Genomic DNA, 24209 nt, shown 5'->3' with positions numbered 1-24209 from the left:
TATTTAACCAGGCAAGTCAGTTAAGAACAAATTCTTATTTTCAATGACGGCCTAGGAACAGTGGGTTAACTGCCTGTTCAGGGGCAGAACGACAGAACGACAGATTTGTACCTTGTCAGCTCGGGGATTCGAACTTGCAACCTTTCGGTTACTAGTCCAACACTCTAACCACTAGGCTACCCTGCCGCCCCAACTGAACTGAACTGACTTGGGAAAGTATGTTGGAAGTTTCTAGAATGAACCTTACTGTCATAACAAGACTGTTTATCATTTGGATTCTCTTGGCAGACTGCCTGGCGAGACATCGATAGCAACATGGGTGTCACACGCTATGGCTTCATCTGCCTATTCTCAAGGGCAATAGACGGAAAGTTGCCTATAAGTTGAGGTTCATGATAGTATAGTGCAACACTTCCTTTGAGCCTGTAGTCCTTAATTAGTCTAGTTTCTCTTTCAACAACAACTTCTAGAACAGATGTATAAATGCTGAACAGACCAGATGACTTTATAAACAAGACCTCAACTTTATGGCTAAATTGTATTGTATAAACACAGTGATGCTATTTTAATACGCTAATCTAGCTGATGCAACACATCAGATCATTGTTTATTCAATATTTCAATGTGCTTGTACCCATCCCTATTAAAATAAACCATCAATTTAATGAAATCTAGGCCTATGCATGGTGTGAGAACCCAGTATTTGACTACCCTTTGGAACTTCCTCAAAGGTAAGCCTCTCCAACTGATGAAAGAGGATGCTGACAGAGTCCAGAAACTCAGGGAGGAATCCTACCATGTGATCTGCAAGGATAACTTTCACAAAAATCTCCCATTGACATGAATGCATTATTTCCGCAAAAGTCTGAGCCTTGTGATTCCCTGGTGCTAAAAGTCTCCAGTAGACCATTATCCTCCTTTTATAACATGGTGAACAACAGCAACACCAGACAATGTAATGAACGCATGGTGTCCTGCACAGGTTTCCTCTCTAATGCATCATGCATCCTCACACTTGTGATGAATGTGTTGGGGATGTCTGTAATCATTAACTAATAGACCTGGTTAGGTCATAACTCACAGTCCCAAACAGCCACAGCTCAGAAGCCTGATCTCCATATACATGTTGTATAGCAGAGATCAACCACAGTTAATGGCCTCCTTGAGTTTCAATCTCACACCAGTAGCAGTCCCTTAGCTGGCTAGAAAATATCAATAGCTTTGTAATGGATTTACAAAGGTTACATGAATAAATCTCACTAAAATATATCCTATTCTACCATCAGGGAAGAGTTCAACAAAACACACTTAGATCATGCATCTCTCACCTGGTTTCCCCCCTCCCCACCCCACACACGCGTTCACTTGTCTCCCCCTCCCTGAACGTGTTTCTCAAGGGAAAGCCATCCGCTCCATTAGTGCAGTTGGAGGGGTGGGGGGACGGACATGAAATGGGAATTGTAGGATGTGTGTGTACGTGTGGTGGGCTGCACAGTGGGACCATGCTAGTGTTATTTTTAGCTCCCTGGGGAAGATTATGGTTTGTGGAGCAAACAATAGCAGCAGCAGGCAAGGAACAGGCCTAATGTCTGTCAGCCGGCCTTGGCCAGATAACATATCACCTTGGAAACTTGTGCTGGTTGGAGGGTAGTGGCTGGGAACTCTCAGCTAGAAGTAAACACAGACCCTCTCCTCCTCCCCTCCTCTTCCCTCCTTCACTCCCCTCCATGCCTCACTAAACGAGGCTACACTCTTTTCCATCACTAGCTCGACGTGCCTGTACAGTGTGGGTTTTTCCATGTTGTCCTCTTTTTCCCCCTCCTTTGGCTTTCAGCAACTCATGCTAAGTAGTATGTCCTGACAAAGATATCTTTCTTAACATGGTTAACCATACACACACTTAGAAAAAAAGAGCTATCTAGAACCTAAAAGGGTTCTTCGGCTGTCCCCATAGGATAACACTTTGAAGAACAATTCTTGGTTCCAGGTAGAAAACTTTTGGGTTCCAAGTTGGACCCTTTCCACAGAGGGTTCTACATGGAACCAAAAAGGGTTCTCCTATTGGGATAACCAAAGAACCCGTTTGGAACCCTTAGAGAGTACATGTAGTTTAAAGCAGTCATTGAATGAAATAAGAATGATGGACCAATGAGACATTGAGGGATATTGACCTCTTGAAAGGAGAAATCTGTCAGCGATTCATATTGAACCCATACGCTTGTTATTGTTCAACTCCACTAGCCCCATAAGAGGGCAATCAGGCGGCGGGGGAAAAACAACACTTCACATTTACTTCATCTGGCATCTACTCACTCTGAGCTCTCAACAGGGCAGGGAGCGATAACTGGATGCATGACATGTGACGGTGGTGATGAGTATGTGTGCATGCATATGTCTCTCAGTGGAGGCTGGTGGGAGGAGCAATAGCAGGACGGGCTCATTGTAATGGCTGGAATGGAATTAATGGAACGGCGTCAAGCATGTGGTTTCCATATGTTTGATGCGTTTGATACCGTTCCATTGATTCCGTTCCAGCCATTACAATGAGCCCATCCTCCTATAGCTCCTCCCACCAGCCGCCACTGGTGTGTGTGTACGTGCGTGCATGTGTGTGTGTGTGGGGGGGTCTTCCAGCAATACCACACCACCGGTAGTCCCCATGGTGATGCACTGACCAGCTGGCTGCAGTGCAGTCGGTCATGATGTAATGTTTGTCCAGTTCTTTTCCCTCCCCACTCTCTCCAGTTCAAAGATCAGGCGTGGTGGAGTGACCAGGTGTTCACACAGGGTATAAAAGGGATAGCAGCGGTGACAGGGGTGCACTGGACAGACAAGCAGCACACACTACAAGGGCTGCACAGAGACCTCTTGACTTTATACACACAGAACTATGGTACTGCCAGCGGGCATCTCAGCAGACACCTCTGCTCTTCTGACGTAGGATATCAGACACAGCAGCAGCTATAGACTAGTTATCGAAGACTGTTCTTAACGTTAGTGTGACTGTCAGGTACAGTGAACTAGAGAGCAGCCATGGACACCGTCCACGCCTATGGAGTTAGCGCCACACGATACCTCCAGACTCACTACAGGGACACTCAGAGCTGGTTCCTATTTGTTTCCATGGTAGCTGACCTGCGGAACACCCTCTTTGTTTTCTTCCCTGTGTGTTTCCACCTGCGGGAATCAGTGGGGGTCAAGCTGGTCTGGGTGGCTGTGGTGGGAGACTGGCTCAACCTTATCTTCAAATGGTAGGTGACTACCAATACTAATCACAGTGCTCAGATGCTAAGATAAAGAATAACAATATAATATATATTTCCAGGATGAAAATACTGCAGGTTCCAAATGTTTTAACTATGCTATGAGAACGATCTAACAGATGATCCCTCCAGTGCGTATGTTGCCAGACAGAGAAGGATTCAATATGTGATACATGATATATTACTCTCTCATGTCTACACAGAATCCTGTTTGGCGAGCGTCCCTATTGGTGGGTTCAAGAGACTCCTTACTATGGCAACTCATCAGCGCCACAAATTGGGCAGTTCCCTATGACCTGTGAGACTAGTCCAGGTGAGTCTGTTTGTCTGTTGCTGGTGGCAGAACCACTTTCCTTTCTGGAGAATCCATGCAGTATTTTCAACTCAAATGAATTAAATTCCATAATTTTTTATATTTTTTATTTAACCTTCATTTAACTAGGCAAGTCAGTTAAGAACAAATTCTTATTTACAATGATGGCCTACCAAAAGGCAAAAGACCACCTGTGGGGACGGGGATTAGAAATAAACATAAATTAAATACAAATATAGGACAAAACACACATCATGACAAGAGAGAAAACACAACACTACATACAGAGAGAACTAAGACAACAACATAGCATGAAAGCAACACATGGTAGCAACACAACATGGTAGCAGCACAAAACTGGGTACAAACATTATTGGGCACAGACAACAGCACAAAGGGCAAGAAGGTAGAGACAACAATACATCACACAAAGCAGCCACAACTGTCAGTAAGAGTGTCCATGATTGAGTCTTTGAATTAAGAGATTGAGATAAAACTGTCCAGTTTTAGTGTTTGTTGCAGCTCGTTCCAGTCGCTAGCTGCAGCGAACTGAAAAGACAAGCGACCCAAGGATATGTGTGCTTTAGGGATACTTTAACAGAATGTGACTGGCAGACTGGGTGTTGTATGTGGAGGATGAGGGCTGCAGTAGATATCTCAGATAGGGAGGACTGAGGCCTAAGAGGGTTTAATAAATAAGCATAAACCAGTGGGTTTTGTGACGGATATACAGAGATGACCAGTTTACAGAAGAGTATAGAGTACAGTTCAATTCAGTTCGATTCCATTTAGTTGGCATTTTTTTCCCAAGCAAAACTGTACTTGACAGCAGTTCTCCTCTCACAGGAAGTCCGTCGGGTCATGCCATGAGTGCTGCAGGGGTTTACTACGCTATGATCTCATCACTCCTCGCCATCCTCCTCAAGGAACACGGGGGTCACATCAAGAACTGGTAAGAGGACCAATTCTATGTTGTTTATCAGAGTTTATCTGCTAGACACAATTATCTAGATTGAATGATCCAACTCTGCAAAGTAGTTGACTGTGTGTCCTTCCCTGCGTGTGTGTGTGTGTCAGGTGTGTCCACGGGACCCTGTGGGCTGTCTTCTGGTGTGTGCAAGTGTGTGTCTGTCTCTCCAGGGTTTTCATCACTGCCCACTTCCCTCACCAGGTTGTCGCTGGGGTCGTCACAGGTCAGTGGAGAGCCCCAACTCTTATACTGAATTCTAAATCAAACCCTACACCCTACCCTGTCTACCTTTCTTTCAGTTCTGGATAAGCAATATGGTAATAGCCCTGCTTTGAACACTGATTGGCTTGGTGTAACTTCTGCCATAAATGTAGTTTATGCCATAGATGTTGTTTATGCATACACACATAATAACATACGCACTATACACACACACACACAGACATAGATTTTGTGTTGTAGATATGTGCTAGTAGAGTAGTGGCCTGGGAGCACACTGAGGGCACACACTCAATGCATTGTGAAATCTGTTGTGAAATGTATTGTGATGTTTTTAAAATTGTACAACTGCCTTCATTTTACTGGACCCCAGGAAGAGTATCTACAAATACAAACCTTTCAGATATACACTGAGTGTACAAAACATTAGGAACACCTGCTCTTTACATGACTTAGACTGACCAGGTGAATCCAGGTGAAAGCTATGATCCCTTACTGATGTCACTTGTTAAATGCACTTCAATCAGTGTAGATGAAGAGGAGGAGACAGGTTAAAGAAGGATTTTTAAGCCTTGATACAAATGAGACATGGATTGTGTGTGTGCCATTCAGAGGGTAAATGGGCAAGACAAAATATTTAGGTGTCTTTGAACAAGGTATGGTAGTAGGTGCCTGGCGCCTTTGTTAGGTGTTTTCCCATTTGAGAACATGCAAGTGAAAGCTGGGAAAGAACTTCTCTTTGACAAGCCTGTCTGTTTTCCTAGGCATCCTAGTGGCGGAGACCTTTGACCGGGTCCACTGGATCTACAGGGCTAGCCTGAGGCGCTACGTCTACACCACCCTCTCCCTGCTCTCCTTCGCTGTGGGCCTTTACCTGGTCCTCAGGGGCCTGGGGGTGGACCTGCTCTGGACCCTGGACAAGGCCCAGCGCTGGTGCCTGCAGCCCTAATGGGTCCACATAGACACTACACCCTTCGCCAGCCTCCTGCGCAACACCGGCACTCTGTTAGGCCTGGGCTTGGGCTTGCACTCGCCCCTCTACGGCGAGGCCCGGAGAGTAGGCGGTGGTGCCACATATAGGCTGGCATGCGTGGGCGCCACACTGCTGCTGCTCCACCTACTGGACTCATTCAGGCCACCAGCCCACACCAGGGCTCTGTTCTACCTGCTGTCCTTCTGTAAGAGTGCCACTGTGGGCATAGTGCCCTACTGCGTGGCCGAGGCAGCGGGACGGAACGGAAAGAAACACCAGGGCTCTGTTCTACCTGCTGTCCTTCTGTAAGAGTGCCACTGTGGGCATAGTGCCCTGGAAAGAAACACCAGGGATCTGTTCTACCTGCTGTCCTTCTGTAAGAGTGCCACTGTGGGCATAGTGCCCTACTGCGTGGCCGAGGCAGCGGGACGGAACGGAAAGAAACACCAGGGCTCTGTTCCACCTGCTGTCCTTCTGTAAGAGTGCCACTGTGGGCATAGTGCTCTACTGCGTGGCCGGGGCAGCGGGACGGAACGGAAAGAAACACCAGGGCTCTGTTCTACCTGCTGTCCTTCTGTAAGAGTGCCACTGTGGGCATAGTGCCCTACTGCGTGGCCGAGGCAGCGGGACGGAACGGAAAGAAACACCAGGGCCCTGTTCTACCTGCTGTCCTTCTGTAAGAGTGCCACTGTGGGCATAGTGCCCTACTGCGTGGCCGAGGCAGCGGGACAGAACGGAAAGAAACACCAGTTTTGAACTAATTCAAACTTATTGTAATTCTGTGAGAAATGCCCTGAAGGGACAGACAGAGGCGGACTGTCATAGGAGAGGCAGGAATGTTCACCCCAGTTGAAAGGACTTGAAGGTCGGTCAGTAGACCCTTGTTGCTCCATGAGGTGGATGTTTAATATGACTTTCCCCCCCCTCTTTTGTCACATGCACAGATGTAGTTGCAGTGTACAGTGAAATTCTTAAGCTCCGAGCTCCAGCAGTGCAGGTATGAATGAAACAATACAAAAATAAAAATTATTATTATTATTATTCAGTATACATGTCTACAACGTGACAATGATCAATATAAATGTTCATTGGGTGTGGGCAGGGTAATTGTCCGTTGGGGGGGGGAGAGATAAAATGTCCATAGAGGGATCAGCTGTCGTTTTTCAATGGAGAAGTGCTGGTAACCTTACACAGTGCAGTGGTCATGGACAGGGCTTGCCCTGAGAAATTAGACAGCAATATAAAGCCGTTATTAGCTCACTACTTGGTTCTCTTTTTAGATAATATGAGACAATTATTTTAAAATGAAATATATATTTTTTTTTATTGTGTACAATCCAGATGAATCATGTTCTATGAAACAACCCCTTTTCCTGTAAATGCCCTGTGATTTATAATACCCAATGGCACATTTTATCAAATAGCATAATTAATCATCACTTACTGTAGATAGACCACAGTTCATGTATTTGTTATCGCTCTCAGCCAGAAAAGCCTGTGGAGGATTCAGACTTTAGATTGTAAAATCAAGAAGCAGTCCCAATCGGTTTCTTGTCTTCATGAAATATTGTTATAGAGAGAGGTGGGTGAGCATATAATTACATATATACTGAACAGAAACGCAACATGTAAAGTGTTGGTCCCATGTTTCATGAGCTGAAACAAAAGATCCCAGAAATGTTCCATACAGACAAAAAGCAGATTTCGCTAAAATTTGACATACAAATTGGTTTACATCCCTGTTATTGAGCATTTCTCCTTTGCCAAGATAATCCATCCACCTGACAAGTGTGGCATATCAAGAAGCTGATTAAACAGCATGATCATTACACAGGTGTCACACAACACAATACCACAGTTGTCTCAAGTTTTGAGGGAGCGTGCAATTGAATGACTGCAGGAATGTCCACCAGAGCTGTTGCCAGAGAATTGAATGTTAATTTCTCTATCATAAGCTGCCTCCAACCTTGTTTTAGAGAATTTGGCAGTGTGTCGAACCGGCCTCACAACAGCAGACCTCATGTACTGCTGTCTGCCGCGTAACCGACTTCAGTGGGCAAATGCTCACCTTTGATGGCCACTAGCAAGCTGGAGAGGTGTGCTCTTCACGCATTAATCCCAGTTTCAACTGTACCGGGCAGATGGCATCGTGTGGGCGAGTGGTTTGCTGATGTCAATTTTGTGAACAGAGTGCCCCATGGTGGTGGTGGAGTTATGGTTTGGGCAGTTGTAAGCTACGGACAAGGAAAACAATTGCATTTTATCAATGGCAATTTGAATGCACATCCCGTGACGGGATCCTGAGGCACATTGTCGTGCCATTCATCCGCCGCCATCACCTCATGTTTCAGCGTGATAATGCACTGCCCCATGTCGCAAGGATCTGTACACAATTCCTAGAAGCTGATCATTTCCCAGTTCTTCCATGGCCCGCATACTCACCAGGCATGACACCCATTGAGCATGTTTGGGATGCTCTGGATCGACGTGTAAGACAGTCTGTTCCAGTTCCCGCCAACATCCAGGAACTTCGCACAGCCATTGAAGAAGAGGCCACAATCAATAGCCTGATCAACTCTATGCGAAGGAAATGTGTAGCACTGCATGAGGCAAATGGTAGTCACACCAGATACTGACTGGCTTTCTGATACATGTCCCTACTTTTAAAAAAAAGGTATCTGTGACCAACAGATGCATATCTGTATTCCCAGTCATGTGAAAGCCATAGATTAGGGCCTAATGAATTTAAATTGACTGATTTCCTTACATGAACTGTAACAGTAAAATCTTTGAAATTGTTGCATGTTGCATTTATATTTTTGTTCAGTATAGAACTGTATAGAACTCGGTGGGAGTGAGACTTAGTAGTAAAGACAGAATGTGTGGGGGAGGGGAGGTCCCCTTGATATACAGTGCCTTGCGAAAGTATTCGGCCCCCTTGAACTTTGAGAACTTTTGCCACATTTCAGGCTTCAAACATAAAGATATAAAACTGTATTTTATTGTGAAGAATCAACAACAAGTGGGACACAATCATGAAGTGGAACGACATTTATTGGATATTTCAAACTTTTTTAACAAATCAAAAACGGAAAAATTGGGCGTGCAAAATTATTCAGCCCCTTTACTTTCAGTGCAGCAAACTCTCTCCAGAAGTTCAGTGAGGATCTCTGAATGATCCAATGTTGACCTAATTTACTAATGATGATAAATACAATCCACCTGTGTGTAATCAAGTCTCCGTATAAATGCACCTGCACTGTGATAGTCTCAGAGGTCCGTTAAAAGCGCAGAGAGCATCATGAAGAACAAGGAACACACCAGGCAGGTCCGAGATACTGTTGTGAAGAAGTTTAAAGCCGGATTTGGATACAAAAAGATTTCCCAAGCTTTAAACATCCCAAGGAGCACTGTGCAAGCGATAATATTGAAATGGAAGGAGTATCAGACCACTGCAAATCTACCAAGACCTGGCCGTCCCTCTAAACTTTCAGCTCATACAAGGAGAAGACTGATCAGAGATGCAGCCAAGAGGCCCATGATCACTCTGGATGAACTGCAGAGATCTACAGCTGAGGTGGGAGACTCTGTCCATAGGACAACAATCAGTTGTATATTGCACAAATCTGGCCTTTATGGAAGAGTGGCAAGAAGAAAGCCATTTCTTAAAGATATCCATAAAAAGTGTCGTTTAAAGTTTGCCACAAGCCACCTGGGAGACACACCAAACATGTGGAAGAAGGTGCTCTGGTAAGATGAAACCAAAATTGAACTTTTTGGCAACAATGCAAAACGTTATGTTTGGCGTAAAAGCAACACAGCTCATCACCCTGAACACACCATCCCCACTGTCAAACATGGTGGTGGCAGCATCATGGTTTGGGCCTGCTTTTCTTCAGCAGGGACAGGGAAGATGGTTAAAATTGATGGGAAGATGGATGGAGCCAAATACAGGACCATTCTGGAAGAAAACCTGATGGAGTCTGCAAAAGACCTGAGACTGGGACGGAGATTTGTCTTCCAACAAGACAATGATCCAAAACATAAAGCAAAATCTACAATGGAATGGTTCAAAAATAAACATATCCAGGTGTTAGAATGGCCAAGTCAAAGTCCAGACCTGAATCCAATCGAGAATCTGTGGAAAGAACTGAAAACTGCTGTTCACAAATGCTCTCCATCCAACCTCACTGAGCTCGAGCTGTTTTGCAAGGAGGAATGGGAAAAAATGTCAGTCTCTCGATGTGCAAAACTGATAGAGACATACCCCAAGCGACTTACAGCTGTAATCGCAGCAAAAGGTGGCGCTACAAAGTATTAACTTAAGGGGGCTGAATAATTTTGCACGCCCAATTTTTCAGTTTTTGATTTGTTAAAAAAGTTTGAAATATCCAATAAATGTTGTTCCACTTCATGATTGTGTCCCACTTGTTGTTGATTCTTCACAAAAAAATACAGTTTTATATCTTTATGTTTGAAGCCTGAAATGTGGCAAAAGGTGGCAAAGTTCAAGGGGGCCGAATACTTTCGCAAGGCACTGTACACTCAATGAGCGCTCTACGATGAATGAACGGTCTATTTACATTCTCATCAAACGACTTGCTATGCATCTTGTGTACTGTATCTTACCTCAGGAAAAAAATACACAGTCTATTTTTATGTAAACTATATGAGTCAGTGTATCAATGTATTTCCCTGTACAGGATCCTGGGACTGAACACCTCCCTCTGCAACTAGATCCTGGACTTCCTGACGGGCCGCCGCCAGGTGGTGAGGGTAGGTAGCAACACATCTGCCATGCTGATCCTCAACACTGGAGCTCCCTGTTCACCCACGACTGCATGGCCAGGCATGACTCCAACACCATCATTAAGTTTGCAGACGACACAACAGTGGTAGGCCTGATCACCGACAACGACGAGACAGCCTATAGGAGGAGGTCAGAGACCTGGCCGGGTGGTGCCAGAATAACAACCTATCCCTCAACGTGATCAAGACTAAGGAGATGATTGTGGACTACAGGAAAAGGAGGACGAAGCACTCCCCCATTCTCATTGACAGGGCTGTAGTGGAGCTGGTTGAGAGCTTCAAGTTCCTTGGTGTCCACATCAACAACCAACTAGAATGGTCCAAACACACCAAGACAGTCATGAAGAGGAAACGACAAAGCCTATTCCCCCTCAGGAAACTAAAAGGATTTGCATCACTGCCTGGTACGGCAATTGCTCGGCCTCTGACCGCAAGGCAATACAGAAGGTAGTGCGTACGGCCCAGTACATTCCTTGTGCTAAACTGCTTGCCATCCAGGACCTCTACACCAGGCGGTGTCAGAGGAAGGCCCTAAAAATTGTCAAAGACCCCTGCCACCCAAGTCATGTTCTCTCTACTACCACATTGCAAGCAGTACAGGAGTGCCAAGTCTAGGACAAAAAGACTTCTCAACAGTTTTTACCCCCAAGCCATAAAACCCCCGAACAGGTAATCAAATGGCGACCCGGACTATTTGCATTGTTTGCCCCCCGCACCCATCTTTTTACGCTGCTACTCTCTGTTTATCATATATGCATAGTCACTTAAACGATATATTCATGTACATACTACCTCAATTTAGCTGACCAACCAGTGCTCCCGCACATTGGCTAACCGGGCTATCTACATTGTGTCCCACCCACCACCGCCAACCCCTCTTTTTTGCTACTGCTACTCTCTGTTCATCATATATGCATAGTCACTTTAACCATATCTACATGTACATACTACCTCAATCAGCCTGACTAACCAGTGTCTGTATGTAGCCTCGCTACTTTTATAGCCTCGCTACTGTATATAGCCTGTCTTTTTACTGTTGTTTTATTTATTTTCCTACCTATTATTCACTATGGGTTAGAGCCTGTAAGTAAGCATTTCACTGTAAGGTCTACACCTGTTGTATTTGGCACACGTGACAAATAAACTTTGATTTACACTCTCTGGGGCCCTTGGGATGTCCCTACCTCTAAACCCTAATCTTACATTTCAACTTCAATGTGGGGGGTAGGGAATCCCTACCAGTGTGGGGGGTAGGGATTCCGAATAGCAAGGAGCCTTTACGCAAGGGACCATCGTGTACAAGTTACAACACTGCCATCTAGTGGCCAATTGAATAACAATTGAACCGTTTCAAAACATTCCGAAACGTGTCGACTTGCTTGAACATACCACGGAAGTGTGAGACAAACGTTGAGCGGTATGTCCAGTCAACCAGTTTATTTAGTGAGCATTTTAATTTTAAAACGCTGTATTCATTTTTACTGCTAAGGGATAGCTAACGTCTTAAAACAGACGCCGTTAAAGTGAAATATGCCTCGGAGAAAGGTAAGAACTTGGTTGATTTAGATACTTAACGTTGGTGGTAAAATACAGGTGACTGACTCATGCTAGCTAACGTTATATGTAATGTTAATTTGTTTAGCTAATTAGCTATCATGTCACTATAACGTGACGAATAGGAGCTAATTGAACCCTAGTTTGCGTTCAAGCATAGCACAATAAGTTGTGTAACATTTAGAATAGCACAAATGCCATGGTAAGCTGATGCGATACTGGTCTAGCTAATGCTTGCTAGCTATCTGTGAGTGTTCATTCATGGCTATAGTGATGGGGCGCAATTGAACATTTCTTCACAGTCGTTTTAGCTAGCTAACGTAGTTATCTAGCTTACAGATGAACTAGCAGTGATGGAACCAAAAGCTTGGTGGAACAGGCCCGCAGGGTGTACGGAAAAGGTGTTATATAGCTTCAAACCTCTCTGGCTGTAGCTAGTTGAATCCTGCTGGTGGTGAGGCAAATACTTGTCTTCCTCAAAACAACGATTTCATTGGATTGATTCAGGAATAACAGTGTCAATTGGTTTAATATTCTCATGTCCCGCCTTTCCTCACTTGCAATTGGTTTAAAGACACATAGTGCCCTCAAGATTGTTGAGACATTTTCATCTCGAAATTATTTTCGCAACGCTAGTTGTTAACGTAACAGTATGGTAATGTTATTGATATACATATGTATGGTCCGTTTCATGTTCATGTTTGTTTTGGAACATTTTCCGAGCGGATTTCAATTCTGGCCGTTTGTAAATGTTTTGACATGGTGCATTGTGGGAAAAGTACTACGGAAGTGTTGCTTTTACACATGCTCCTCCTCCATATTAATAAAGGTGTAAACCATTGACCCCTGTAAACAATATTTTCGGGTGATTCTTGTATTTTATGTGCTTGTGCTGTTGGATTATGATTTTTTTTACTAGCTAGTACTCCAGTCCAGTTTGCTTCAAAACATACAGTGCCTTCAGAAAGTATTCATACCCCTTGACTTATTCCACATGTTGTTGTGTGACAGCCTGAATTCAAAATTGATTAATGTTTTTTCTCACCCGTCTACACACAATACCCCATAATGAAAACATGTAGTTTAGCAAATTTATTAAAAATGAAATCTGAAGTATTCACACCTGTGTCAATACATGTTAGAATCACATTTTTAAATTACAGCTGTGTCTTTCTGGGTAAGTCTCGAAGAACTTTGCACACCTGGATTGTACAATATTTGCACATTATTCTTTTTTAAATTCTTCAAGCTCTGTCAAGTTGTTTGTCGATCACTGCTAGACAGCCATTTTCAAGCCAATTTCAAGTCAAAACTGTAGCTAGGCCACTCAGGAACATTCAATGCCATCTTGATAAGCAACTCTTGTGTATGTTTGTCCTTGTGTTTTATGTTATTGTCCTGCTGAAAGGTGAATTTGTTACCCAGTGTTTAGGTTTTCCTCTAGGATTTTGCCTGTGCTCAGCTCTATTCCATTTCTTTTATCCTAAAAAACTTGCGTGTCCTTGCTGATGACAAGCATACCCATAACATGAGGCAGCCACCACCATGTTTGAAAATATGAAGAGTGGTACTCAGTGATGTGTTGGGATTTGCCCCAAACATAACACTTTCTATTCAGGACATAATATACCTTTCTTTGCCACATGTTTTTGCAGTTGTAGGGGGCTTTTACACAATTGGTTTGGTGCATTTTCTCCCCGACCTCAGGTGCGTTTACCCCTTAGTTCGGCTCGTTTGGACTGGTGTGATTACTATCTGCACTTGGGAGCACACTGAACAACGCACCATGATTTTTTCAAAAGGGTGTACTCTGTCCGATTCAATTCATACCGTGGTGCAAAAAAAAAAAGGAAGGAAAAAGGAAAATAACCTGTGTCGCATTATTTGTTGTTTGACTGCGAGCATTTGATGAAATGCACGCAGCATCATAACTTGAGATCTCTGAAACATTCTGTGAGTAGCAGAGAATTTATGAGTGCATCCAATGCAGATTAGGGGAGACCGGAGCTATATTGGGGATATACAGTGTATTCGGAAAGTATTCAGACCCCTTCCCCTTTTCCACATTCTGTTACGTTACAGCCTTATTCTAAAATGTATTAAAAAAATGTTTTTAAACATCTCATATCTACACACAATACCCCATAATGGCAATGCAAAAACAGTTTTTTAGAAATTCTTGAAAATGTATTTTTTTAAAACACCTTATTTACGTAAGTATTCAGACCCTTTGCTATGAGACTCGAAATTGAGCTCAGGTGCATCCTGTTTCCATTGATCATCCTTAAGATGTTTCGACAACTTGATTGGACTTGACTGGTACCACAGTTAACAGTGCATGTCAGAGGAAAACCAAGCCATGAGGTTGAATGAATTGTCTGAGGAGCTCCAAGACAGGATTGTGTCGAAGCACAGATCTGGGGAAGGGTACCAAAACATTTCTGCAGCATTGAAGGTCCCCAAGAACACAGTGGCCTCAGTCTTTTTTTAAATGGAAGTTCAGAACCACCAAGACTCTTCGTAGAGTTGGTCGCCCGGCCAAACTGAGCAATCGGAGCCTTGGTCAGGGAGGTGACCAAGAACCCAATGGTCACTCTGACAGAGCTCCAGAGTTCCTCTGTGGAGATGGGAGAACCTTCCAGAAGGACAACCATCTCTGCAGCACTCCCCCAAGCTGGGGGAGTGGCCAGACGGAAGCCACTCCTTAGTGAAAGGCACATGCCCTCTTGGAGTTTTCCAAAAAGCACCTAAAGGACTCTGACCATGAGAAACAAGATTCTATGGTCTGATGAAACCAAGTCTGGAGTAAACTTGGCATCATCCTTAAGGTGAAGCATGGTGGAGGCAGCATCATGCTGTGGGGTTGTTTTTCAGCGTCCGGGACTGGCAGACTAGTCAGGATCGAGGAAAAGATGAACGGAGCAAAGTACAGAGAGATCCTTGATGAAAACCTGCTCCAGAGCCCTCAGGACCTCAGACTGGCGTGAAGGTTCACCTACCAACAGGACAACGACCCTAAGCACACAGCCAAGACGACGCATGAGGAAAAGTCTCTGAATGTCCTTGAGTGGCCCGGACTTGAACCCAATCCAACATCTCTGGACAGACCTGAAAATAGCTGTGCAGTGATGCTCCCCATCCAACCTGACAGAGCTTTAGAGGGTCTGCAGAGAAGAATGGGTAATCACTGCCAAAGGTGCTTCAACAAAGTACTGAGTAAACAGTCTGAGTATGTATGTAAATGTGATATATTTGATAAATTTGCTGAAAAAAAACAAAAACGTTTTGCTTTGCCATTATGGGGTATTGTGTGTAGATTGAGGAGGAAAAAAACATTTAATCTATTTTAGAATATGGCTGTAACGTAACAAAATGTGGATAAAGTCAAGGGGTCTGAATACTTTCCGAATGCAATGTAGGCTACTGAATATAGCCTATTCACGTCGCAGTTAGAGCGGCTATTGCGCTGTTTCCACCCGCATGTTGGAAGATAGGAAGATTGGGGCACACAAGTGATGCTTCATGATAATCATAAATGGATTCAACGATAGCTGTTTTGTTTATACAAGCTAACAGAAACCAAACCAAATAATCATGATATTTATGTTACTGATTGATGTGCATAACTGACGATGATCTTTCCTTTTGTTCTATGAAAGAGGAACGCTGGGAGCAGCTCCGAGGGCACTGAGGATTCAGACTTCTCTGCTGACCATGAGCACACAGACAGAATCGAGACCTATGGGAGAACACGGAGGAACACGCGCCTCACCCGGGCATCGCTGCGACTCAGCCAAAGTTCTCAAGGTAAATATGCTGTTTTCAAATCAAATTTTCTTTGTCACATGCGCTGAATACAACAATGCAGTTTTGATATGGAACTGTCATGAGATGGCCAAGATATTTATATGGTTATTTTTCTGCATCAAGAATCTGCTGAATAACTATGAATCCTATATGAATCCCTTGGATTCCATCTCTATGAGTTTTCAGTCTCGGTCATTGAACCAAATGTTATGACAATAGTCTAAGTCAGAAGATTCAAAATGAGGATACTGACTGTAATGCTGGGGTTCTCTTTTGTCTGTCTGTAGATATACCCATAGATGTGCTCATGAGTTGTTATCTCTTGCTGTACAATAGCCATTGTATATCAGCATTCAAGCTCATAAACTGTGAATAGGTTTAGACAGCAGTCATCCCCCCCTGATCCCTATTCGGTCTGGCGGTCATGGTTTGAGTAGAGGATGATATAGTTCCCACTCCCTTTTGTTATAGAATGCCTCCAGTTTTTTTTTTTTTTTCAATGTGGTTTTTGAAAAGCTTGGCACGTCCCTTGGTCCTCAATGTGACAACTGAACTGATATTGTTATTAAGTTGTTATATACAACAAGTCGCTTACTGTTTGGGCCTATGTTTTTGTTTTTTGTTGCCTGTATATGAATCCTTTATGGTCAGGTATGTTGTGGAAATGAAACCGTTTGTTAAAAAGGGATTTCTCCATTGACGAGACAGAAGACTTGTAGCTCCTAGCCTGCTACATTACTTCTGAGGGCCAGAGACCCCTGAAGACGCCTGTTTAAAAAAATGTATTTTTAGATTCCAGCCCTGTCCAGATCAGCCCAACAGAGGTGGTGACCTTCTCTGCCCGGCGTGTGACCCGTAGCCGTAGTCTGCAGCAAGGGCCGCCGGTCACCCCCAAGAAATACCCTCTGCGCCAGAGTCGCTCTTCGGGGTCGGACACGGAGCAGCATGTGGAGGGTAGGAGGACGAGGCAGCATGGTCACTTTCTCTCACAGTTCCCACCCCCTGCTCAATTGTCCACACCTGAGAGCTGGCCACCCACTGCGTTATTTATGATATATTTTCATTGTATCATTTTAAGTTTTCGAAGAGGCAGTGATGCTCAACCAGCGCATTTCTACTCTTTAAGTTTGTTTTGGACTTGTGTCCTCAAACATGGATGATTTGAGCTTGTGTTGTCCTCCACATGTTATTCCACTCATTTGTTATGTTTCTGCTCGTTACTCAAGACAGTTCTGCTGAAAATTGCAGCCTATGCTTGTAGCTACCATCCCTATTCATTCCTTTGGGTTTCCGTTCCTGGTGTGGTGGTGTCATTGTATGTGATCATGTATTGGGTGATTGGTGTCACGATGAGTCATCATCCCCTCTTGTTCTATTTCATACCCCTCACTTTTTGCCTTTGGAAAAACATGCCTTGGGAAAACCTGAAGGGGGCGTGCAAGAATTTTGTGAAAAACAAATGCATCATCAAAATTGACAAAAGAATATATAGCATAGTGTGTGTATAACAGCATCACAACAAAATGGAATCTTGTGTCCTAAACATGGTACTGTGAGAGAGTGGTGAGATAGTTAGAATGTCCTCATTTATAATTCTAGATTCATGCCAGGCACTTGAAATATGAACTAAGCCCCATCGTGTGGGCTCCCGAGTGGCTCAGCGGTCTAAGGCACTGCGTCTCAGTGCTAGAGGCGTCATTACAGACCCTGATTCGATTCCAGGCTGTATCACAACCGGCCGTGATTGGGGTAGGCCGTTATTGTAAATAAGAATTTGTTCTTAACTGACTTGCATAGTTAAATAAAGGTAAAATAAAAAATTGTGAGTATAACAATTCCTTTACATGTGTTCTTCTCCTCGTTGGCTTTTCCAGACCTGAAGCGAGCAGCAGACCAGGACGAGTCTCCGCCCCGCACCCCAACAGGGAACGCCCTCTCATCGGAGTCGGACATTGACGTGTCCAGCCCTAACGCCTCTCCTGACGAGTCCCTGGCCAAGGAGCTGTCACTCAAAGACTCTGGCAGCGACCTCTCCCACAGGCCCAAGCGCCGTCGCTTCCACGAGAGCTACAACTTCAACATGAAGTGCCCCACACCAGGCTGCAACTCCCTGGGTAAATGATCTCATTCTTAACTGTCAGCTCCAACGTCAATGAGGGCAGGACATTTATTTACATAGTTGACTTTTTGTGCAATTTGGACCTCAGAATGCAACACCTTCAAAACACACACGGTTAATTGTTATGTTCTGCATTTGTTTCACTTGACGTTCTCTGTTTTATTTTTTTTCAGGCCATTTGACAGGGAAACATGAGAGGCACTTCTCAATATCTGGCTGCCCTCTCTTCCACAACCTCTCTGTAGATGAATGCAAGGTAAATCTACAAGACCTTGGAAGTTGGCCTTAGTGTTGAGGTGTGGGATTCTTGGGCCGTGTCTGAAATCTGTCTGCCTACTACTTAATAAAACAATATACTGTAGGCATAACTTTAGTAGGGATAGCTTACCAAACGGGATTTCTCTTCACAGACGAGGGCCTCCTCTCGTGACAAACAGGTGGAGGAGAGGACGTTGTCCCACCGGCAGGATGAGAACAGACACGATACCCGTCACCAGGTACTATGATCCTGATCCTGGGCCTTTCATTTGGTCGACCATCTCATTTTATCACTACGCTACTGTTTTTGATTTGGATTTGTCCTTCCTTGCAGTAAATGTTTCAAGAAAGGCAATAGGGCGCAAATTAGTTAAGGATTTGGATTTAAAGGCAGTATCATGGCAGTTTCATAACATTGCATAATGGATTAGGCCCCAACGGAGAGACAGATGAGGTACAAGGAGAAGGTGACGGAAATGAGGAAGAAGAGGAACTCGGGTCTGCTAAAAGAGCAGAAAGACCAGTACATGGTGAGTGTGATGATCTGACCTCTAATCCAAACTCTAGGAAAGAAAAAACGACCCTTTTCCATTAGTGCCAGAAGAAAAAGCTGTAGCCTACACGTTGTAATACACTCTTATCCCATACGAAAGGTAAACAAATATAATACTTGCAACATTAAAAAGTGTCTTGCAAGCAGTTTGACAACTGTTCGGACAACAGATATGTTGAAGGTAAATAATGTGTCCGGTTGAAGAGATGTGCTGATTGTTCTGAGGTTAAAGGCTTCTTCTCCCTCTCTGATGTCCCAGGATCACCGGCAGTCCCACGGCAACAACCGAGAGCCCCTCCTGGAGAACATCACAAGTGATTACGACCTGGAGCTCTTTCGAAAAGCCCAGGCACGTGCTTCGGAGGATCTTGTAAGAGAGAGAACTCATCGCCCTTCCTCCCATTTTCCTCTTTCTTTTCCTGAGCCTGTACTAGTGACTGTCTGGACTGGGCCCAGTCGACGCCCAGCTCTCACCGTTTATGGTGGGCAGTGCCAGACAGGGAGCATTCTGGGTAATCTGGCTACTCACACTGTCTGGTGTTGTCAGTTACAAGACCGGGTAGTTTATGGAGAAGTTCTTCTTCACTCTCTTTGAGCTAGATTTACTCTAGCCGATATCTTTAAGAGGCTCCCCTTTCAGTCTTCCAAATCAAAGCTCTCTCTTATCCTTTCCACACATATTTATAACCTTTTTTTCCAAATCAAAGCGTATTCTCCGTGGTCGCTTCCACGGAGAGTAATGAGTTCTCCTCCCGTGGCATTTTGCCTGCCCCTCTCCCTCGCTGTGTTGGTCAAACCTCTCTCTTCCTCCTCTCTTTTCTGTCCCCTTTCCCTGTCCTCCGCCTGGTGCAGGAGAAGCTGCAGGGCCAGGTGGCGGAGGGCAGCAACATGATCAAGACCATTGTGTTTGGCCGCTACGAGCTGGACACCTGGTACCACTCGCCCTACCCCGAGGAGTACGCCCGCCTGGGACGCCTCTACATGTGTGAGTTCTGCCTCAAGTACATGAAGAGTCTGACCATCCTGCGCCGGCACATGGTGAGAACGTTGGTGCATGTCAATTAGTTTCTCCGGTGTTTTCTGATTGTTCTTTATGGATGGATTCAGACGTTTCAGAGTGGATCTCAGTTCTCAGTAGGTTTTTGTATGATGATCGGTGCTGTCTGTCCCCCTGTACAGGCCAAGTGTGTCTGGAAACACCCACCAGGGGATGAGATCTATCGAAAGGGAAACATCTCTGTCTTTGAGGTGGATGGTAAAAAGAACAAGGTGAGAGATTGCTGGGGTCCCAGGAATGTTATGTTATCCTGCCTTGTGAATGTTATGACTACCCTGCTCTGACCATAGCCCTGCTAAATGACCCTATCGTCCACAGATCTACTGCCAAAACCTGTGCCTTCTGGCTAAGCTCTTCCTGGACCACAAGACCCTATACTACGACGTGGAGCCCTTCCTCTTCTACGTCATGACAGAGGCTGACAACACCGGCTGTCATCTTGTTGGCTACTTCTCAAAGGTAACCAGTCAGTCGTAGTCATAATGCTACGTTTTATTTATGAACTGCTTTTCTCAAACTCAAAACGTCTATGCCCTCCCATTTTAGGAGAAGAACTCGTTCCTGAACTACAATGTCTCCTGTATCCTCACCATGCCACAGTACATGAGGCAGGGCTACGGAAAGATGCTGATTGACTTCAGTGAGTACAGCCACTACCCTGTGGTCTCTCTACCTGATCTCTCTGTAACCCGTGTCTGGTCCTGGTTTCTCTCTAACCCTGGTCTCTGTGTAACCCTGTGTGTGGTCTGCCCTCTCCCAGGTTACTTACTGTCTAAAGTGGAGGAGAAGGTGGGCTCTCCAGAGCGGCCCCTCTCAGACCTGGGTCTAATCAGCTACAGGTCCTACTGGAAGGAGGTGCTGCTGCGCTACCTCAACCAGTTCCAGGGGAAGGAGATCTCCATCAAGGAGATCAGCCAGGAGACAGCCGTCAACCCAGTGGACATAGTCAGCACCCTGCAGTCCCTCCAGATGCTCAAGTACTGGAAAGGGAAGCACCTGGTCTTGAAGAGACAGGTATGTCACCTACCATTTCTTCATATATTTATTCTTTATATATTATTTATTCAGCCAAGAACAAATTCTGATTTAGTGTGACGGCCAGGACATTTCTCCAACTAACTGTGGAATTAGTTGGGGTTTGGGTTAGTTCAGTCTCGATATTGTTGTGGACACCCACTTATCATTGAGCCTAGCAGTGCTAACGTGCTACTAACCTCACAGAGCCATCCTTCCAAATCTCGTCACGTTGACTTTACTATTGGAAGTCTGGAGAACTTTGGTATTGGATTTTGAGTATTAGTGACATTTCCCCTCAGGAGAGGCTTTTTTTTTGCTTTATTTTTTTAATTTGCTTTGTTTCTCTTTCTACCGTGTCAGACAGTTTGTCTATGTTGTGTATTAATTTAAAAAAAAATCTGAAACATGCTAAATATTTAATGGGTTTGAAAGTGGCAACATGTCTAGTTTCCATCTATACCACTGTTGTCTGTCCTTTCTTTTAAATTTCATTTTGAGGAGAACTTCCACAGGATTTGGAACAGAACGTGACAAACCTTGGCTTCTGAGGCTAACATGCTAACTATCTCCTCCAGGACCTAATCGACGACTGGAAAGCCAAGGAGACCAAGCGTGGCAGCAGCAAGACTATTGAACCCACCGCCTTAAAGTGGACCCCACCTAAAGGAACATAGGACACCCCTCTCCCTACACCTTACCACGCCAACTCTCCAACACAATAACATGGGTTCAAAGCTCACTATCAGAATAGTTTACTTCAAACAACTTTTTGATCAGTATTATTGAGAGTCCTAACCAGGCTTAAGTAGTAGATCATAATATCAAGAAGAATACTAATGGTGGGTTGCTTGAAACCAGACCCTAGCTTTCCTCACACGACTTCTCAGTAGAACCGTGTTAACCTAGTGAGCCAGTCAGTATGTATGGAAATATAGCTGTCTTTCTGGGGAGGGGTCGAGGTAACACAACAATGTATCCATGTGTCTTGATTGTCTTTAGTGTTTCTGTTTGGTTTTGGCTTTTATTTTAATTTTTTTAATTTTTTAATTTTTTACTTCTGTTTGGTTTTACCACTGTTTTAAGCTGTTTTGGCTAATGTCCTTTTTTAAGCTATTTTAAATTTGGCTTCCTGAAAGATTGCCAATTCCCTTTCTTCCCCTTCTCTCCACAGTGTGCACTCTTTCAAGTATTTAAAAGCATCGGACTGGTGAAAACGTTGGCTGGAGGAAGTTCCTTACCCCAATCCATTCCTTTTAAATCCATGAGGGAGAGTGCACAAGTAAACATTTTGGGAGAGAAGAAAAAAGAACAGAACTGGAATTTTCAGTCAGGCTTTGTCTGAGGCCGAAGTACGAATTTGATGTCAAGTTCAAGTCATGCTGTCAATATATTTAAATGATAGAGAGAAGATTTTATGGTACAGGTTTGGCAAGACCAAGTATATTTGAAGAACGTTTTTAAAATGTGCAGGACTGGTTTCCTAGCCGTACTGAGAACTAGATTTGAACGTGTCATTAGAAGAGATTTTCTCAAACATGTTGCAGAGGAACAATGCATGTAGTACCCAACAATAGAGACTATTTGTTTTGCATTGTGGTCAACCCATTTTATGTGTATAAGGATAAAATAATGGATTTTTTTTACCAACATTTTGAATTACTGACTGCTAGACTGATTGTGCATATACATTGGATGAAACCAGAAATTACCTCCATCTGCTGTGTGTGTGTATATAAAGATTTTGCGTTTCCACAGCAACGTATGGCCCTCATCTCAAGAATTTATAGCCACAATAGGGCAATAAATATATAAAGTGCACATCTTTATAGTTGCAGAAGAAATGGCCTTTACTGACCATATGTCAAAAGTGAACTCTTTATTAACACCGTAAAGGATTCACAAACTTCCCTGTCATTCTGAAATCGTGTTAATCCTTGTGTAGAGTTTTTATTCAGTTGTGTTTCTGGGTTGTTTTTGTTTTTCTTGTGTATTTAAAAAAAGAAGCTATTTGATCTGTGCATTTGTATGTCATGGGGGAGTAACAAAACAAGCTCAATCTGAGAGGAGGTATTTCTTCAAGGCTGCCAAATAGACTGTGTATTTCACTGGATCCAGGTTTGAATTAAGAAAGTAATTCTCCAATAATATGGCATTTATGATTATTTTCAGAATATAAGCACTCGTGTTGAAGTTTTGGATTTCCAATTTAAATTGCATGTTAAAATAGTTTTGGGCCAGTCAGGAGAGTGGCTTGGAGTGGCTTCATTCATTCCTTCTGCTTTTGAATGTTAAGTGAAAGGCCTTGAAATATACCTGCCCATCAGATTGTTCACTTCCTTATTTTGACTCTCTAAAACTAGATTGTACACTGTCCACTATTTTGTGGTATGATTTTGATTTAGTTGCAAAGTTCATGGTTCTTCAAAGAGTCTGTATAATATCAGCATCTTTGGCATGAATAGATGCTGACTTGACCTAACATCACACAGAGGTATTATTGCAGGTCAACTTGCAGCTCATTTCACTGTATATTTTATTGTAACCTGAGAACACTGCTACAACAGGCCAACTGTTAATTTCCCCAAAACAATTCTCCTTTACCTCTGCCTCCCAACATGTTGCTGTGGTCTGTGTTGTCTTGATGCTTCCTCCTGTGCCTGTCATGGCAGCTATAGAAAGCAACTCCAGAACAGCTCGGTTTACCTGAAACCAGTGTGCGTGGTCATAATGTTCACCTTCATACAAGCAGTTGTTCTTCAATAAGCTATCAAAAGAGCAGTAGACCACTGTAGCTACACAGCAGTACCTCTGTACAGCATTAATATGTAGATAAGTTGTGTGCACCTGCTTTTGTACTTGCTTCCTCTCCAATAAATCTGAACTCCAAAATGTCTTGATCCTGTGTGCAAGGTGTTCTTTCTGGGGCAGCATGTGTAGGGGTTCACTGACAAATGATCAGCATTTCATATGAAGCACAGAAAAGCAAATAGTTTTTTCCACTATGAATGAATCTTGAAGTTCAGTAATGCTCTCAGTGATGACACGTGAATTATCTTAAGTTAGACAAATATACCTGTTTGTATGCATAACAAGCCATCTAATATTATGCGACAACAACAGAATAGTTGATTGAACATGACAAGCAGCTTGTATTACAAAGGAGAGTACAGAATGATACGGCATACAATGTCAATTAGTTGCAGCAAATCCCTGACACAGTTTTTAAACACACGGGTCAAATAATTTTTGACCCTCATTACACATTCCTTACTTATGTTACATCAATTAAGCTTTGTT

At 43.8% G+C, this 24209-nt stretch overlaps 2 protein-coding genes across 5 annotated transcripts; both read left to right on the top strand.

The window, feature by feature from the left end:
* The first annotated feature begins 2883 nt into the window (after positions 1-2883).
* Positions 2884-6068, top strand: LOC112259458 (glucose-6-phosphatase catalytic subunit 1-like). The gene is given in 5 exon segments (XM_042327499.1): positions 2884-3251; positions 3467-3576; positions 4423-4528; positions 4654-4769; positions 5530-6068. Coding segments are annotated over 5 exon segments (735 nt in total). The 5' UTR covers positions 2884-3033; the 3' UTR covers positions 5715-6068.
* Positions 6069-11742: 5674 nt separating this feature from the next.
* LOC112258788 (histone acetyltransferase KAT7) lies at positions 11743-23809 on the top strand. Of its 4 annotated transcripts, none has more exons than XM_024433369.2 (14): positions 11744-12092; positions 15761-15908; positions 16701-16862; positions 17783-18022; positions 18201-18283; positions 18438-18524; positions 18717-18815; positions 19098-19187; positions 19691-19876; positions 20018-20107; positions 20214-20354; positions 20442-20535; positions 20656-20909; positions 21488-23809. In XM_024433369.2, exons 1-14 carry the CDS (start codon positions 12078-12080, stop codon positions 21584-21586), a joined length of 1788 nt encoding a protein of 595 aa, XP_024289137.1. In that variant the 5' UTR covers positions 11744-12077; the 3' UTR covers positions 21587-23809. The 4 variants fall into 4 exon arrangements, with proteins under 4 accessions (XP_024289138.1, XP_024289139.1, XP_024289137.1 ...); XM_024433368.2 differs by having other exon boundaries at positions 11745-12092; positions 19098-19208; XM_024433370.2 differs by lacking the exon at positions 16701-16862 and having other exon boundaries at positions 11743-12092; positions 19098-19208.
* The last annotated feature ends 400 nt before the right edge of the window (positions 23810-24209 follow it).

This window comes from Oncorhynchus tshawytscha, linkage group LG09, assembly GCF_018296145.1.
Source record: "Oncorhynchus tshawytscha isolate Ot180627B linkage group LG09, Otsh_v2.0, whole genome shotgun sequence".
NCBI classification, from domain to species: Eukaryota; Metazoa; Chordata; class Actinopteri; order Salmoniformes; family Salmonidae; genus Oncorhynchus; species Oncorhynchus tshawytscha.
This window is presented reverse-complemented; position numbering and strand designations above follow the sequence as displayed.

Excerpts from the sequence above, each read along its gene's own strand:
- LOC112258788 (XM_024433368.2), top strand. Across the intron at positions 19,209-19,690 it reads CACGTGCTTCGGAGGATCTT|GAGAAGCTGCAGGGCCAGGT; the intron begins GTAAGAGAGAGA and ends CGCCTGGTGCAG. Across the intron at positions 20,910-21,487 it reads ACCTGGTCTTGAAGAGACAG|GACCTAATCGACGACTGGAA; the intron begins GTATGTCACCTA and ends TATCTCCTCCAG.